This window comes from Melanotaenia boesemani, chromosome 19 (genome assembly GCF_017639745.1).
Source record: "Melanotaenia boesemani isolate fMelBoe1 chromosome 19, fMelBoe1.pri, whole genome shotgun sequence".
NCBI classification, from domain to species: domain Eukaryota; kingdom Metazoa; phylum Chordata; class Actinopteri; order Atheriniformes; family Melanotaeniidae; genus Melanotaenia; species Melanotaenia boesemani.
Window position 1 is genome coordinate 10,403,781 of NC_055700.1, and position 17,967 is coordinate 10,421,747.

At 36.5% G+C, this 17,967-nt stretch overlaps 1 protein-coding gene across 5 annotated transcripts in view; it reads left to right on the forward strand.

Moving 5' to 3' along the window:
- kcnt1a (potassium sodium-activated channel subfamily T member 1a) overlaps window positions 1-17,642 on the forward strand; it is a 32,701-nt gene extending 15,059 nt beyond the window's left edge. For 3 of the 5 annotated variants that reach the window (XM_041970970.1, XM_041970973.1, XM_041970972.1), the window contains 18 exons: window positions 1,923-1,986; window positions 2,104-2,224; window positions 5,943-6,051; window positions 6,888-7,037; window positions 9,477-9,706; window positions 9,783-9,999; window positions 10,465-10,570; window positions 10,698-10,870; window positions 13,248-13,319; window positions 13,498-13,632; window positions 13,784-13,895; window positions 14,006-14,107; window positions 14,310-14,393; window positions 14,503-14,631; window positions 14,768-15,059; window positions 15,165-15,227; window positions 15,302-15,386; window positions 16,571-17,642. In XM_041970970.1, the coding sequence (XP_041826904.1) occupies window positions 1,923-1,986; window positions 2,104-2,224; window positions 5,943-6,051; window positions 6,888-7,037; window positions 9,477-9,706; window positions 9,783-9,999; window positions 10,465-10,570; window positions 10,698-10,870; window positions 13,248-13,319; window positions 13,498-13,632; window positions 13,784-13,895; window positions 14,006-14,107; window positions 14,310-14,393; window positions 14,503-14,631; window positions 14,768-15,059; window positions 15,165-15,227; window positions 15,302-15,386; window positions 16,571-16,688 (2,362 nt within the window). In that variant the 3' untranslated portion in view covers window positions 16,689-17,642. The remainder of the gene's footprint in view (window positions 1-1,922; window positions 1,987-2,103; window positions 2,225-5,942; window positions 6,052-6,887; window positions 7,038-9,476; window positions 9,707-9,782; window positions 10,000-10,464; window positions 10,571-10,697; window positions 10,871-13,247; window positions 13,320-13,497; window positions 13,633-13,783; window positions 13,896-14,005; window positions 14,108-14,309; window positions 14,394-14,502; window positions 14,632-14,767; window positions 15,060-15,164; window positions 15,228-15,301; window positions 15,387-16,570) is intronic. The other 2 variants (XM_041970971.1, XM_041970974.1) reach the window with 1 other exon arrangement.
- Window positions 17,643-17,967: the final 325 nt, after the last annotated feature.

Below are 17,967 nucleotides of genomic sequence, written 5' to 3' on the forward strand. Positions count from 1 at the left end.
TCATAGGTAAGACCATGTAATGAACCCTCTACTTTTACAGATCATTATCTCACTTTGGTGGTAACTGACCACCTGTAAAGCAGCTGAATAATTTGTTATTAGTCTTTATTAGTCACAAGATATATCTCATTTTTTTAAGTGAAACACATTTAAAAGAGAGCAGTTTAAAGAGAGAATCAGTTGAACCGAGTATGATATATCCTATATCAAAGTAAGTATTTTGATGAAAATAATGTAGGTTATATAACTACACTGTATATATTGGGCAGTGTTTTGAAGGAGCAATTAGAGGTAAAAGGCTGGGTGTGTGGCGCGCTTACATCCTGCATCTGGCTTCATTTCAAATCCTCCCACACTTGTTTTGAATTCTGCACTCCTCTGGCTGTGTTAATCATATGCAGAAACAGTTTCACATTTTCAGCACATTAAAATACAGTACATTTCAAGTCTTATGTGTGTCTGCACAAACTCTATGAAGGCAATAAAAAACTCAAATTAGAATGAAAGAATGCTACTGTTTTCTCCTTGCACCCTAAATCTCCTTGCAATAGATTTGTCTGTGACAGGATTTGACTTTTGTCTTTTTTATCTATCTATCTATCTATCTATCTATCTATCTATCTATCTATCTATCTATCTATCTATCTATCTATCTATCTATCTATCTATCTATCTATCTATCTATCTATCTATCTATCTATCTATCTATCTATCTATCTAAAAATAATAATAATAATAATAATAATAATACATTTTATTTCTAGGCACCTTTCATGATAACCAAGGTCACCCTACAGTATCAGTCAGGTTGTGGATAAGCTGAAACCTATCCCAGCAATTAGCAGGCAAGAGGCAGGGTAGACCCTAGACTGGTCACCTATTCAACGCAACCTTACAGTTAAAGATACATAAAATTAAATAAAATACAGTAAAATAGGTTAAAAGAACAACAGAAAACATTAAAAATGAACAGGATCATAGGGAGTAGCAGAGTTTTAAAAGAAGAGTCTTGAGTTTGGATCTGAAGAGTGTCGGTGAGTCTATATTGCAGAGGTCAGGGGGAAGTGAGTTCCATAATTGGGGTGCAATTGAATGCTCTGCTCCTCATGGATTTAAGGTGTGAATGGGGTACAGTGAGACAGGTGGAGGAAAAGGATCTAAAAGTACAAATGGGTTCAGCAACATGGATGAGAGCTGAGATATATGCAGATTTACAATGGCCTTGTAAGTGAGTAAAAATTTAAATTGAATGTGGTATAAAAAGGGAAGCCAATGGAAGTGCATCATGACAGCTGTGATGTGGCGGGAAAATGGAGTCCTAGTTATGACACAAGCAGATGAACCAGTTGCAATTTGTGTAAAGTTTTCTGAGGGAGACCAAGTAAAAGGGAGTTGCAGTAGTCTAGGCAACACATGACTAGAATGTGAACTAGGATATAAGCAGTGTGCGGTGTGAGGTAGTGGCGTATATGGTTGATATTGTGGAGATGAAAGTAGGCTGTGCTGGTGATGTTATTGAAGGAAAGTGTGCTATTAAGGATGACACCCAGACTCTTGACCTGAGGGGAGGGAGAAATAGAAGTGCTATCAATGACAGTAGTGAAGCTGTAAGATTTGGCTAGAGTGGGTTTGGTACCTATGAGAAGCATTTCAGTTGAAGTATGGTGTTTCTGGAAAATAGAACCAAGGGGAAACATGTAAATGCTGAATAGCAGAAGCCCCAGGACTGAACCCTGGGGCACACCTGTAGTGACTGGAAGCAAGCGAGAGGTGAAAGATTTTAAAGATTCAAATCAGTTGAGGGGTGTATGTGTTATGCCAGTACTGGAAAGTTTGTCAAGAAAGATGGAGTGTGAAATGGTGTCAAGATCAGCACTTAGATCTATTGTTGTTGTGTTTTATTGTTTGTCACCCTTCTGCAGGATGGATGATGCAGAGGCTTGTTTCATTCTGAGCAGCCGTAATGAGGTGGATCGCATGGCAGCAGTAAGATAACAATTCATTCATTCATTAGCATTTATGAGTTATTCATTAACGCGATCTATAAGAAAGACAGTCTCTCATTAAATAGAAAATTCACAATGTTTTGGTGTTTCTTCTCAGGACCATCAGACCATCTTGAGAGCTTGGGCAGTAAAGGACTTTGCTCCAAACTGTCCTCTTTATGTCCAGATACTGAAGCCTGAAAACAAGTTCCATGTTAAATTTGCAGGTGAGTTAAAATGTGAGTGATTTTTTTATTTTATTTTATTTATTTATTCGTTTATTTTATTATTTATTTATGGAATCAAATGATAAAAAGGCATTCCAAGGGATAACATGCTAAAATATGAAACTTGTTTCCAGCATGGTCCTTGGTGTTAAACAACAGAGACAAGAGCAAGAGAGCCAACTTCTATAAGAAGATATACTTAGTTTAAAATCACATATATACATTCTATGAAGAAGTCACATAACAGTAGTCAGTCCATCACACTTTACTAAACAACATTCACCTTGTTCCATAAAAACTGCTTAACCTGGCTTTTAAAACTTCTCTGTGATGTTACAAACCACAGCTTTTTGTCCATCAGGTGAACATAAAAAATATGATCCCAGACTTTCATGGCACATTATAATTTCTTTGATCACTCAACTTATTGCATGTGGAAGACATGCAAAAGTAAGGATCATGGTAATAAATCATAATCAGAGATAAATGGGCAGTGTAGGCCACCGTAGAGTCAACAAGCACATCTGTTAATATCAAGGAGTCTGTAGTTCATCAGTGACTCAGGTGTTATAAGCCATACATGCACAAGCATGATTATCTGGTCAGGTAACTTTTTTGAAATTCACACTTTGACTCAGTGCGAAAAAAAGCATTTGTCTGGTATAAATAAAGTCTCCCATAAGTGTAAAACTTCACTCTTCTGTTTTTATTACATTTAAATTTGTTGTTTTTTTTCACGTTTCTGAAAATGTGGAACGTTAATATAGCTGAAGAGGTGTCATTAAAGTCTAATACAAATAACAACAACAATAAGGAAAATTGTTAGGATTTAATAACATTTAGCTATTAGCATTACTTTCTGTTCACCCTTGTAATATCCCTAAACAACTATTGTTGCAGAGCATCTTATAAGGAGACATGTCAATAATTTTGCAATGCACTGTAATTTTGGTCAGAGATAATTCCAGTTAAAAGCAACATCATTAGAAAAAATAAATAAAAAAAACAAGAAGCAAACTTAAAGGAAAAAACAAAACATGAAGATCAGTAAAACATTGTGGTGCAGCAGGTGTTACATAACTCCATATAATCAGATTCATGGTTGTGTTAGATTAGTTCCTGTCAGTCAGTAATAACACAACCTGGCTGTTGTTCTGATAACATCTTCTGGCTTTACGAAAAAAGCTGCATGAATGATGAATCTTTTCTCATAAGCTGCTTTTACACAAGAACTGGAATCCTGACATGTTGTATATATAGATTGAAAGTGAAATGCAAATTTCCACAACATTCACTCAGGACTTTCTGCAAAGATTCGCCAAATCTCCAGAACATCACAAACAATTTGTGACTGTGTTTCATGAGTGTGTTTGCTGTTGAGATTTGACACAATAGGGAGCCTCATCTGATTTAAATTCACCAAAAAAACAGTGATTTCTACAACATTTCTGCACCACATGTTGGCTCCTGAGTTTCTAGGCAGCCATTCCCTTCCCAACTTCTCTCTACTTTTCTCTACAACAAATATTCTCTGAATTTGATTTGCATGTGTGAACAACAAATGCGAAAAAAAGACATTACCAAATTGTCTAGACTTTTTTACTTATTACTTTACTTTTCACTGTTTGCACAGTGACGTTTTCAGCTGTATTTTTGGAGAAAAATATTTTGAGGAAAAATTGCTTATAAACAAAAAAGGTGAATAAATGAAACACTGTACCCCTCCTTATCAAATAACAGAGACTAAATTAGTAATTTAGCAATGCATTGGCAACGTTAGACTTAGAGCTTAATTTGGTTTTGGAAGCCAAAAACAAACTACTTTAAACACAACATTGGACTTGTATATTTCAGTGTTCCAAAAATTGCTGTATGAAATAAACATCACATTATCAGGCAAGTTTGCCATATAAACCTAAAAGGTGCTATTTTGTCAACTTGTTTTTGGGTTTTTAGCTCAATCAGGTCATAAATCAACATAAAACACTCCAAAAACTCTAGGATTTGTTGTTAAGTTTTGTGTGAAAAAAAACTCACCATAAATATTTAAATGATTGAAAATTCATTCTCTCATACGTGGAGTTAAGTGTTGATATTTATTTATCTCTGAAAGCAACCAGCAGCACCTCTATATAACTGCTGCAAAAGGCCAGTAGCCATAAAGAAAAAAGGTTACAGCCCAAAACTCACTGTAACCTTTGAAAGGGTTAAAGATGTGAGACTTCCTCTGTTATTAAGGAAGAACTAGAGGTGTTAAGTGGATTTTTGAACTTTGCCAGACAAAGCAAAGTGATGTTAGACCTCACTGATCTCACTGCATTACCTCCTAACTCTATGTAGCGTTACCTTATGCTGTGTACAAGATGGTACTGATACTCATGAAACCCTCAGCTAGAAAGTATATCTTTCAATGTTTCATACTCAAGCATATTATTCAGTATACAATGTCCTGTAAAATGCTTCCTTACTTCTTTTTTGAACATCAAAAATTTAAAACAGCATGACCGCTTGAGAATTGTTTCATATTTGTTCTTACGGACACAGAAGGAAGTCAACAAAAGTTAGAACAAAAATCATTCATTAGACTCAAATCTTTTATCTGTAACTTGTGCATGTTTTAGAACTTGTATCACCATGACTGAATTGTCAAAAAATGTACCACAACAAGTAAAATCTCAATATCTGCAAGTAAAGAACAATACAAATTCAAAGTTCAAGTGCAGACGAATACTACAAGTCTGAACACAGTGAACATAAGACATGTGTTCACTGTTTTCGTCTTGTCATAGCCACATTTTAACTAACTACAGATTTAGACATGTTTTAAATTTTCCTTTTCACCAAATTTAGCTGAATTTTAACATAGACGTTTGCATCAGTTTTAAGATTTTTAAGTTTTGTGCCCTTTTTATTATTTAAAAATGGGAAAATAAACCTCAATTCTGCAAATGCAAAGCTTTTGTCTCATATCTAAAATGTATAACTGAATACCTAATGCAGATGCTTTGCTGTACTCACATGTATATTTGGTCTTCTCTAATTGTTTATCAATCAAAAGCCCTCTGTGTCTGCAATCAAACTTTATAATGACTTGCAAATCACTGCTACAGTAATTAGTAATTTGGACTAGTGAGTCAAACAATACAAAATCCACTGGGTACTCAGTAATGCATGTATAAAAAGCTTTGTACTGCAGAATTTCCCTAAACGTTCAGGCTGGAAGAATGAGTCTGTACTTGTAGATTTGATTTGTATTTGTATTTATTTTCATGTCTAAATATGATGATACAAGTTACAAAACATATATCTCTGCCTTAGCTCCATCAATTTTCCTCCCACAATTTATTATTTCAATTTCTTTGGAAATTCCTTTACATGTGCAGCAATAATACAGACAGGACCCCTAGGTCCAGGTAATTTTATAATCATGTTAATGCTGCTAGACTATCAGAAATCCCAGGTCTTCTTAGTATACCAGATTTTCTATCCTGTGTGTTGGTTGGTGATCACAAATGTATTTTATATTAGTGCAGGGTGTTTTTGCTGGGCCTGTATTTTCAGTATAATCTCTCTAAAATCATCATAAAAAGAAATAGTGAATGCCAGCTTAGAAATATCATAGCTATGAAGAGATTAAATTAAAATGAATCATTTGACATTTCAGTGTTATTGCAATGGGTTGTACCACTTCTATTATGTTCTGTAACTGTTACATCTTGTTCATTTTCAGATCATGTTGTTTGTGAGGAAGAGTTCAAGTATGCCATGCTGGCTCTCAATTGTGTGTGCCCTGCCACTTCCACCTTGGTCACGCTCCTTGTACACACCTCACGTGGACGGTCAGTCATCTTCCATAACCTCCTCAGGCTATTTGATTTCCCTCTAGTGTGAGGGTATGCAGTTTCTTTAAATGTTTCATGTCTGCTCATGTATAGTCAGATCCATGGACAGTACAGACAAAAGTCAAAGTTTATTGAGGAGCTTAGCGGGAAGTAAATAGAGTGCAGCAATAGGCTGCTTACAAAATAATACATTTTACTTTTTAGAATCCTGTTTTCCCTGAGAGGGTTTGAAAAGCTCTCTGGTAGAAAATGATTTTCCACAGCATGCAAAAAGATCACCTTTACAGTCAGTGGCAGTGACTGATGGACGTGGCTTGAAAGAAGAATCAATAGACTTCACCACTTACTGTGTTCTCGACATTTCTTCAGAAAGTGAAGCTTTGTTGTTTTTTTGTTTTTTATATATATATTTGCTATACAATCTGTATGAGTGTCTACATATACTGTATATACTTTATATAGTTAATATATATCTATATATCTATATATATATATATAGATATATATATATATATATATGTGTGTGCGTGTGTGTGTGTGGGAGTGTGTTTGAGTGGATATGAGAACATATTCGAGCCAAGCTGACTGTCACAGATGGATCAATCTGTCTGTTTTCACCAAGAGACCCAGTGCGACCCTGGGGGTCTGAAGGGAAGTGTGACTTGAAATGAAGAGCTTTCTATTTCCAAGTGAAAATCATAAATTGGTGTTAAAAGTAGAGTTTCATTATTTATCATTTGCCAGGACTTTGTGTTATTACATCAACTTATATTTTAAACTTAAAAATGTATTTGGTTTACTCATCTGTCTGCATTTTCTCTGAATGAATGCAGAGAAGGACAACAGTCTCCAGAGCAGTGGCAGAGGATGTATGGATGTTGCTCTGGCAACGAGGTCTACCACATCCGACTCTGTGACAGCAAGTTCTTTGGAGAGTATAATGGCAAAAGCTTCACATATGCCTCCTTTCATGCTCACAAGAAGTGAGTATGGCAAAACATCTTTTTCAGATGCAGGAAAGTAAAAAATATATTTAGAATTTGCAGAGGTTTTAAAAAATTTCTGACAGTTTATAATAGCAGGTGTCATCTTGAATAAGTACAGCAGAGGCACTTTAATATTTTGTTTCATTCTGTTGAATTTCACAAGTTAATAAATTGTAGCAGGTCAGGAAGTCATCACTGTTGCCTCTCAGTCCATCTGCTTTTCTGTTTTTATTATCTTAGCGTCTGATAAAAATTTTAGGTTTGTCTCTCTTATTTATTTTAAACTTTTATTTAATTTATTTTATTATTATTATTAACATTTTAAAACAGAACAGGCCAGATTGGCCTGGAGGCAATGTAAATAATACATACATGAACAATGACGGGCAAATAGGATCACTAAGGACAAGATCAACAAGGGCAGTACTACAGATTTAAAGTCTGTATGTCTCTCATACTCAATAATTTATGTAGCCCTGCAAATCCCCAACTGTCTTAGTTGTGATATGAATTTTACAGATCCAGAGCATTTAGGAGGTCAGATTTCTGTCCATTTAGTTTGACTCTGGATGGTCAATAGGTAAGATGAAACTAGAAAGAAAAGTAAGATATGAGAAGGAATACAGTTACTTTTCAGACCTAATATTAGCATGTATCAAGGAAAATATAAACCATTACATTACATGAATTTCTTTGACAATGCACCCAGAAATTAATGAAGGGTGTTTTTTCCTGGTTATTGCTTTCTTGCTTCCTGCAAGTAAAAGTTTAAATAAATATCCATCCTATTTTTTCAGAGCACTTTCACAAATTAATTGCATTGTAGTTCAGATCAAGATCCAGACTAGTAATTAATCTGATCTCCTTTACACTTTTCATCCAGTAGAAGGATATGTTGCTGCAGTCTATATGGAAGTGACCATCAGATGAATTACTACACAGTCTCCAAAATTGCCCATAATCAGAGTTTTTATGTTGTAGTTGTTTTAATTGTGGTGTAAAGAAACGTTTTGTTGTTGTTGTTTTTATTCCCTTCATTGACCCAAGCTGGGGGTAGCATAATACAGTATATCCTGCTTATGTTTAAGCAAACATCTTCTAGAAGCATTATATTGGCTTCCTTTATCTATCTCTGTTTAATGTACACTGCCGAAAGATGCTGTTCTAATTATAGAAGTAAGAAGATCCTTGAGGTCAGTTTTTGGGTAGTTTTGCCTTTGTAAATGTCAAAAAATTAAAGTGATGTCTCATTTGGAGGTATCTAAAATGGTCTTATTTCTCAAGTTTGTGACTTTCTAAGAGTTTGTAAACCCTTTCTAAAATGTTCTTAAGCCACTTCTAAAAGTTACTACACACTATGCCTCCAGTCCTTAAATCTGCTGTCCTAGACAGCTGGTATACAGGAAACCCTGTGTCACATGCATAATATTCTTAAGTTACTTTCAAATTTGGGCACTAGTTCATTGTACGTAAAGCTCATAGGGGTCACTGTCCAGGTAGAACATTTATTTAAAAAAATGTATGTTTTTTATTTTCTTTTTTATTCTATTATAGACTCTTTATAAATTATAGATTCTTTTAATTTTGCCTCATAGTTAGGGTCACACAGGCAGACTACAGAGTGCAGTTTGGCTGCTCTATAGTAATCTTGTAAACATGGGAAAGACACTCTACCTTTATCTCGAGAAAGCTGTTAATGTTACATCTAAACCTGGACCCACCTAACCTTTTTTATGCTCTCTCTCTTCTACATGACTTCCACAATTGCTGCTTGCCAACTTTGCTGTTACAACTTTGTTACTATTACAAGTTTTAGTGAACTCTGTTCCCTGCCCTCGGTCCTAATGCTAAGCCAAAGTAAGCTAAAATTGCATATTTCTGTCTAGCATTACCAAAAACATTAAAACCACCCACCTAATATTATCCAGGACTCCTGTGTCCAATGAAAACAGCTGCTATCTGGCAAATTACACCCTCCACAACATCTCTGTAGGAAATTAACAAGATGTTAGTGCAGATCTCTCAAGTTAAATTGTAAAGTGGTGCCTTCAAAGACAGACTTCTTTTCCAGCACATTCCCAGAGATCTGGAGACTCGGCACCTGAATCACTCACATAGAAATATAAAAGTTCTGCAACAGTGGTCATGTTGATGAAACATGTCAAATTAGCATCAACACTGATATAAGGAGCCAGTGTTCCTTATGTTTTCAACTGACCTTCACATTGTCTCAGCTGATTGCATGTCCTTCAGACCCTTGTTTTTCCCCATATTTTCAGCTTCCAAACTATCAAATTCAACAACACTGTTCACTAGCTTCCTTACATAGCCCAACCTTTACAGGTGTCATAATCATGACATAAGCAGAGTTATTCTCTTCACCTGTCAGTGTCTTCTTCAGGTGCTGTATGCTAACAGCATGAATGTGATCTCCAGGTATGGTGTGTGTCTCATCGGTATAAAGAGAGAGGATAACAAGAGCATCCTGCTGAACCCTGGCCCACACCACATCATGGCTGCCACAGACACCTGCTACTACATCAACATCACCAAAGAAGAGAACTCAGCCTTTATCTTTGGTCAGGAGGAGAGGAAGGGCCGTCCTGTCGGGGGAATCTACGATGGGCCTTCACAGCTTCCTGTGCACAGTATTATTGCTAGCATGGGTAAGAAAAACTAAACATGTTGATGGGATAAAACAGGTCAACCAGGTATTGAATAAGAATATATTTGTTATTGCAGGTACTGTAGCCATGGATCTTCAGAATACAAGTCCACCTGACATCCCAGGTGGTAAACTGCTCCCACCTACAGTTAATGGAACAGGCGGTCGCCGGCCGAGCATTGCTCCAGTTCAAGAGATAGCTGACTCTACATCAATCCTGCCATGTGACCTCCTCAGTGACCAATCAGAGGACGACTCTGTCTTCACAGATGAAAAAGGCCACTCATCTACTGAGTAAAATTTAATTGTTTGTCATACTCAACCCTTCAATCTCATCACAAATTGACCAACCAAATCAAGAGTTTGTTTAAAACAGTAGTGTGAAGGGAAAGAGTAACAGAATCCCAGCATTAGCCATAAATACGGAGTTCTGGGGTAGAGATTTCCTTTGGTAAAAGCTACTGACAGAAGTAGCTTTATTTCAGAACAGCAATGTCTATGTATCTTGATTTGATTTAATTTAATTTTTGTGATCTTTATTTCTGCTGATTTTAATTTCTATGACTCATCACTTAACATATTTTTAGTAGGTTTTTGTACATTTTATGAAAGTTTCGCCTCAATGTTTTTCATATCCTCAAACCAAGAGAGACCAGCTGCAGTCTTTTCAGAACTAGATACATTATTTTTTTTTTTATTTTATTTTTTTTTTATTTTTTTGTGAAATATATCATTCATGCTTTCTGGATTTGCTTTCAGGTATGTGAAAGGTTATCCTCCTAACTCTCCGTACATTGGGAGCTCGCCCACCTTGTGCCATCTGTTGGCTGAAAAAGCGCCGTTTTGCTGCCTACGACTAGACCAGGTGGGCAGTCGCTTTTCCTTCAACTTAGTCACTGAATTACACCTTGCTTCAATCACTCCATCTCTCTTCTCTGCCCTTCACTTCATGAAAGCATACTTAAAATACCTGTTTTTCATTCCTTTTGCAGGGGTGCAAGCACAATAGTTTTGAGGATGCAAAGGCTTATGGCTTTAAAAACAAGCTCATCATTGTGTCAGCTGAGACTGCAGGGAATGGTCTCTATAACTTCATAGTGCCTCTCAGAGCTTATTACAGACCCAGGAAAGAGCTCAACCCTATTGTATTGCTGCTTGATAACCCGTGAGTTTGTCTTCACACACATATGCAACAATGAATTGTTCCTTTTTTTTCATGCAGTCTGTCACCATGTCATGCTGGGAAACATTATGTATGTTGAAAGCTTGCGTCAGTGGAGCACTTATGACAAGGCTGTGGAGGAGGAACTCCATTGTTAGTCCTGATGTTAGATTACCACTATTGCTCACAGTTACTGTGTTTTTAGTGAGAAAGAAAATAAAAACTGTGCTCTCTGTACCTCCTGACGGTCACCATGGTAACTTACTTTGCCTTGAACCTGAATAATATATTCTGATACAAGGAGAGAAAATTGTTTCTTTGGAGTGCCACGTAAGCTTTCATTTACAGCCCTGATGTGTCCCTTTTCAGCCTCCACATGCTAGCTTTCAGGATTCTCATAGAAACACACACATTAACTATAAACTCTCCATGCATTGCTCTGTCTTCCCTCCCTATCGCTGTTGCGCACATAAACACCCACGCACATGGATACGCAATTCAAGCACTTATGACAGCCTTGGGTCTGTAGTCAGCAGGACTGAGCAGATGCATAAAGTAGGACTCAGTCAGAGGCGGTGTAGAAGGACAGGCAGTAAGAAAGCTACCAAATCTCAATGAGAGCATTCAGTACCAGAATACTTACTCCTCAGCCTAAAACTACTTCACTCAGTGAGATAAAACTCCTGAAGGTCTGGTACTTACAGTTACTTATAGTACTTACAGTTGGACATCATCACATCAGAACTACCTAATCCCTGAAGCAGCTATAAACAAGTTTGTGTATTTAGTGTATATTAAATCAGAAAACTTTGTGGGTTTACCTTGAATACATTTAATATGTATTTGTTAGATGCAGCTGTATGATGGATAAGCAAAAAGTCATATTGAGACAGCGATTTACCAAAACAAAATCAAGTCACAGTTGTGTATTGAGTCTGGACTTAAGGTGCAGACTTTTGGTTTTGAATTTCAATTGTAGAAAAGTTGTAAAAGTCGCAGAATTTTAATGTGTACAGGAATAATGGCTGCACAACTAATGAAAAAAAAAATAAAAAGATCTTGATTCACATCTAATCCCATTTCTAATTTATGGTGATTCGCTTGCATTTACTGGGCAACACAAATTTGGGGTCACCTAAATGACTGTAAAGTGCTCAAGTCCTGTGGCTGCAACACCATGTTTGACTCTTGAGGTCTCAAATGCAAATATGAGGCCTAGAGAATTTTTTAGCTCTTGTTATTTTACAGTTTCATTACACAGTCTGTCCTTCGGGCGAACTTTCACTTCCTTAAAATGAATTAATTATTTAATGAATTAAAAAGATTGGCAGCTGTCTTAAATGTTTCCCTCATATGAATAATAATTCTCACTGCTCCAACTTCTTTACAAATGGCTTTATAATCCTTCCCATATTGATGGGTTAATGGCAATAGTTAACTCTAACATCATTGCTAATGCCCTTTCTTTTTAGCTTTGCACTACACACCTGAATACTTCAGACCATCAAACTGACAAAATTTCTGCTGTTACAGCGATGCTCACACTTGCTGATGATCAATTAAACAAGTGTATTTGATTAGCAGCACCTGGCTGCTACTCTTCAATCACTTAGCTTTCACACACATGCGTTGTAGAGATCAGATGAATATTTCTATTTTGTCCTGATGAGTACAAAATCACAACTGAAAGTGGCTGTTTTTCCTCACTTTCGCCTGACTGCTGCTCTTTTTCAGGGGCTCCAATGCAATCAGATAACTGACTCAAAAGCTTTTTTGTTGGACCTGTGTGGGCTGTTTCTGTCGATTCACATGACAAAGGTTGAATTGTGTCCAATTGCATTTGCAAATATGTTTGCATAAAGTGTAACAGAGCAGCTTTAGACTGCAAAACTTAGTAAATCCAAAAAGTTAGCAGGAACATTAAGAGCAGACAAGTCAACTGTTTTGTTCCTTTATAACGAAACAGAAATGCACTGATGAGATCATCAGCTTAAAAGATGTAGATGTCTACAGATAGAAAATGATGTGGTTGATCACAGGGCATACTGTAAATAGGATTGTTCAGATCTACACTTCAGATTAATTATTCCTTTGATCAAGGTCAGCTTCTCCATCAAAATTCATTAAATTTGGCTTAGTCAGTTTTACTAAATGTTGGTAAGAAGCAAGCAATACACTGCAAACATACCTCTGGATTAGTGAAGAAACAGTCTAAACTAAGAGTTAACTGGAGGAAGAATTTTTTTTTCCATCTCCCATCTGTTAAATGTTTCTTGAGTTTATAACAAATTTGTTTATATAGTGTGTTTTCTTGTTTGTTAAGAGAACAGAAACAAAATAGTCTGATTTTGTTTCTGCTTATCACACCTGCTTACTGCAGACCTGATAACCACTTCCTGGAGGCTATATGCTGCTTCCCAATGGTGTACTACATGGCTGGGACCATAGACAAGTAAGATACCCTTCAGCTTTCATCATAATTGAATTCTCTATTACATTTATTATTTCATTAAAATTTATTGAAGAGGAGTTTGTACTTTGCCTAATTTGATTATATGTTCAGTGTGTCTCTAGCAAATTGGTGCTTGCTGTTATTATGTTTTTTTTTTATGTGTGCTGATGTGTTTCAGTCTGGACAATCTGCTCCAGTGTGGTATTATCTATGCTGATAACTTGGTTGTCGTGGATAAAGAGAGTACCATGAGTGCCGAGGAGGACTACATGGCTGATGCTAAAACTATTGTCAATGTACAGACGATGTTCAGGTAGTTAATTCCTTTCTATCACTACCTCCACTGGAAGCTGTATTTAGATAGCAGTGCTGATAAGATTATTTAAAAGTCTGGTTATAAATTGTAATTTTGCATCTCACAGTGTTTTTTTCTTCTTCTTTTTTTTATTTTCCATGACATTCAGGTTGTTTCCGAGCCTCAGTATCATCACAGAGCTTACTCATCCATCTAACATGAGGTTCATGCAGTTCAGAGCAAAGGACTGTTATTCACTAGCTCTCTCCAAGCTGGAGAAGGTCAGACAAAACCTTAAAGCTTACAGTTAATTGCGTATCAGAAATTGTTCTTCCAATAAACAGGCAGAAAGTGACGGGGCATTTAATGTTGCTTTTACAAACTACCACAGAAAGAGCGTGACAAAGGCTCCAACTTGGCCTTCATGTTCCGCCTACCCTTCGCTGCAGGCAGAGTGTTCAGTATCAGCATGTTGGACACCCTCCTCTATCAGGTTAGTACAGCAAAACATGGAGCCTCCGATGACTCTTCTCATAACCAGGTGAAAGAATGTGTCACAGCAGCAGATTAAGCAGATGCAACTAAAGAGAGAGATGTATTTCTATCACAAAGCACAAGTGCCCTCTTGTGTTCAGTCACTGAAATCTCTTACTGTTTACAACATGTTAAGCTATTTTTCTGTGATTCTGTGTCAGTCTTTCGTAAAGGACTACATGATTCTTATTGCAAGGCTGCTGCTGGGACTGGACACCACTCCAGGATCCGGATACCTATGTGCAGTGAGTCAGACAGAACAAGTTAATCTGGAAACACATAATCTGCATTAGTTCCATGTTTATTTAGCCAAACTGCTGTAAGAGTATAGCCCTTCATCTCTGTCATCTTTAGATGAAAGTAACGGAAGAAGATCTGTGGATTGGTACTTATGGGAGATTGTTCCAGAAGCTCTGCTCTTCTAGTGCTGAAATTCCTATTGGGATCTATCGCACAGAGTCCCACATTTTCTCTACTTCTGAGGTGAGATAGCAGAGAAAAATGTGCTGAAATTGGTTTAGGATTATATTTATTGGATTTTTTTTCCACAATGATAAAAGAGACATAAACAGTTAAATCTCCACAAAACATATGAATTACTTTATGTCTGTCACCTCAGTCCCAAGTGTCGGTCAGTGTTGATGAGTGTGAAGACACGAAGGAGAGGGGAGACGAGTCTCGGAGCGACCAGTCAGATTATCCCCTTCGGAGGAAGAAGAGCATGCAGTGGGCAAGGCGTCTGAGTAGGAAAAGCGTGAGGTGGCAAGGGGTGACCCGGGACTCAAGCAAAGACCATGCCCAACGCATTGCTCAGCAGCGCCTTAATCTCTACAGGCGCTCTGAGAGGGAAGAGCTGTCCGAGCTGGTTCGCAACCGCATGAGGCACCTGGGTCTCCCCACTTCTGGATATGGTAAGAGTGGACTTTACTCACTCTAAACCAAGTGTTCTGTTTTTCTTCCTCACAACTTAATAGTGTTTTTGTGCTTTAAAGTGTCTGTTTTTTCTCTAACTGCAGAAGATCTGACAAATCTGACAGCCAGTGATGTCATGAACAGAGTCAATCTGGGATACCTACAAGGTGATGTTTTGATCCCATGCCCAGTAATGTTTAAATATATCATTGTGCTTACTATGGTGGTATTTCTATTTCAGATGAGCAGAATGATCACCAGAACACTCTGTCATATGTCCTCATCAACCCCTCTCCTGACACCCGGCTGGAGCTTAATGACATTGTGTAAGTATTACTACTTTATTCATTCTGAAGTAATGCATATAGCAGGAACCTGGTTACATGAAAACCCAAAGGGAGCAAGGTTATCAAGTCCTACTTTAATTTAACTAATTCAGACCCAGTGCAACATGTTATGTACTTTTACAATTCAAGCTTGATGCATCGTGAATAGTTCACTGTAATTTTTAAGGCATATGAACAATTATACATAGAAATATTAATAAGCTTAAGGCCAATACCATTAACCTATACCACAAGGCATATTTTCCTGAGCAGTTTTAAAACTCTCAGCTTTGAGAAGGATTTTTTTCTAGGTTTTTATAGATTTATGCAGTTCATATAGTATTTCTACATTATTTATAGCTGAAAGTACTATGAGAAATGAAAATGGGACAATTTAAGAATTATTGCTTCACACTTTTTCTGTGCACTGCAGTGCTAAATTCTAGTTTAATGCAATTTTAATGCAATCGCTATTTGGGCTTTTAGACACAGATGTTGAGGATAGAGTATTTATCTTCTGAGGAGCAAAATACTATCCTTGGTTGTTAATGGAGACCAAAAAAGACTGAAAAGAAGAGATAAGATTGAGAACATTGGTCATATTGATGTAATGTAATGTTATAGTAAGAAACCATGGGTCATGACACGTATGTACCACCTATGTTAATATTGCTGCAGACCCAAGGATGTTTCTCATCCATAGCACTAAAGGCAGGTGCGCCCCCTGCAGAGCACTCTAATATACAACAAAAAGCCTCAGAAACAATTCTCACTAATACTGTTGTTTGCAATATGTCTTCTTAGAGATTCAGAAGTAGTCAACATGAATTATATTACCACTGTGTAACTTAAACAACAAGGTGTATCCATGTAGATGGAGAGTTAAAATTAAAGCTGAACCTCATTAAGCTAATTGTTGTTTTGTATAACTGTCTGTGATCTTATTACTGTACTTTACTGCCTCTCAAATACATGGATAACTACTCTGGACTAGTGTACAGAAACATCATGTACAACCCTGTTGCAATGTGATCACGCCGCCTTGACTTGATTTTTCTAAAGGACACTTTACTTATTTATGTACTATGTCATATATTTTGTAACATTTAAAACTTAATAAACACATTTTTTTTGTCAAAAAGTAATGGAGTAGTCTGAGTGTAAACATCTTTGTTCTCTCTCAGGTATTTGATTCGTTCAGACCCTCTGGCTCATGTCCCCGAGGAACCCCCTGTTCACAGCAGCAGCTTGAAAAAGAAACGGGATTTCAGCATAGACACCAAAGAGGACACCCAGCTTTGATACCACATTGGCCTTTGCTGCTAATTCCTCTCCATAAACCCCCTCTCTCAGCTTTTATGAGGATCTGATCACATCCATGCAGGATCAATGAAAAAGGACGGTTTGGGCTGAAATGTTCCCACGATGAAGTCTACAAATGTATTATATTAGTGCCTACAGCGTGTTCGATGGCATATAATGTCATCTATGACATTTTTACCCTCTTGTCACAAACACTGGACAAGAATAGTGCATTAATTTATTTTAGCTCTTTAAAATGGGCTGTCAGGGAAAGTTTGCTAAAAATTTTTTGCTTACTTAATTGATTTAGTGCAATTACAGCTGGAGTGTTTCATTTAGTTAGAGTTAATCTGATGTGCCAAACAAAATATTTATGATCTCTGGAATCAGCCTCCTAAGGGTAAGGTTAAATATCAGTATCATATATTTTGGAACTTCTCTAATCAGTTGTTTTAAATCACATCTAAATTTCCATAGTTCACACTCTTGCCTTTTCATTATCAGTTACATAAAATCTAACATAACTTTAAGCACAAAGTGACTTGAATGAAACACGTGCATTAATATTTTAAAAGATTTTTTGTAGCTAAACCTTAGAGGTAATTTGTTAGTGGTGTTGATGTCTAAATTAGTCAGTCATGTATAAATGCTGGTAGTTATTTATGTGTTTGTTGTATTTTATCTCTGGTTTTAGATTTTAGCACCACAAAAAGTGAGTTAACCTCTTTTAACAGACTCTGCTTAATATTCAGTATATAACCATGAAGAAAGTGCTATTTTACTCCCATCACTGCTCAGTTAAAAGTTGGCTTATTTATCTACACTTGTGGTTGTTTGAGTGTCTGTATTTCTAGGATTTTTTTTCATTTGTACATACAGTATTTTAATGTTGAATATATTTGTAATCTAGTTTTTTTGTGCACATTAAAAGTGCTATTAAATACATTGAAACTGATGTGGTGTTATTATTTTTACTTTAGCTGTCTCTCACAGAAGGAAGATATTTAAAAAATTGTTTAACGATTTGCAGATATGCCAATTATATGCCATTAAAACTTTTTCTTGTTTATCAATTTGAAGTTTGAAGCTACAGTCGAGGTTAGCTTTGCTTACTGTAGTCAGGCTGAAACGGCTAGCTCAGTAGCTTAATGAGCAGCTTGTTTCACAGGTACACAAACTTCCAATTTCTTGGAAAATTAAAACTGAAGTTCTATAAGTTTATCTAACTGCATAATTTGGTTCTAACTTACAGCCAGTATGTCACTGTGTATAAAAATGT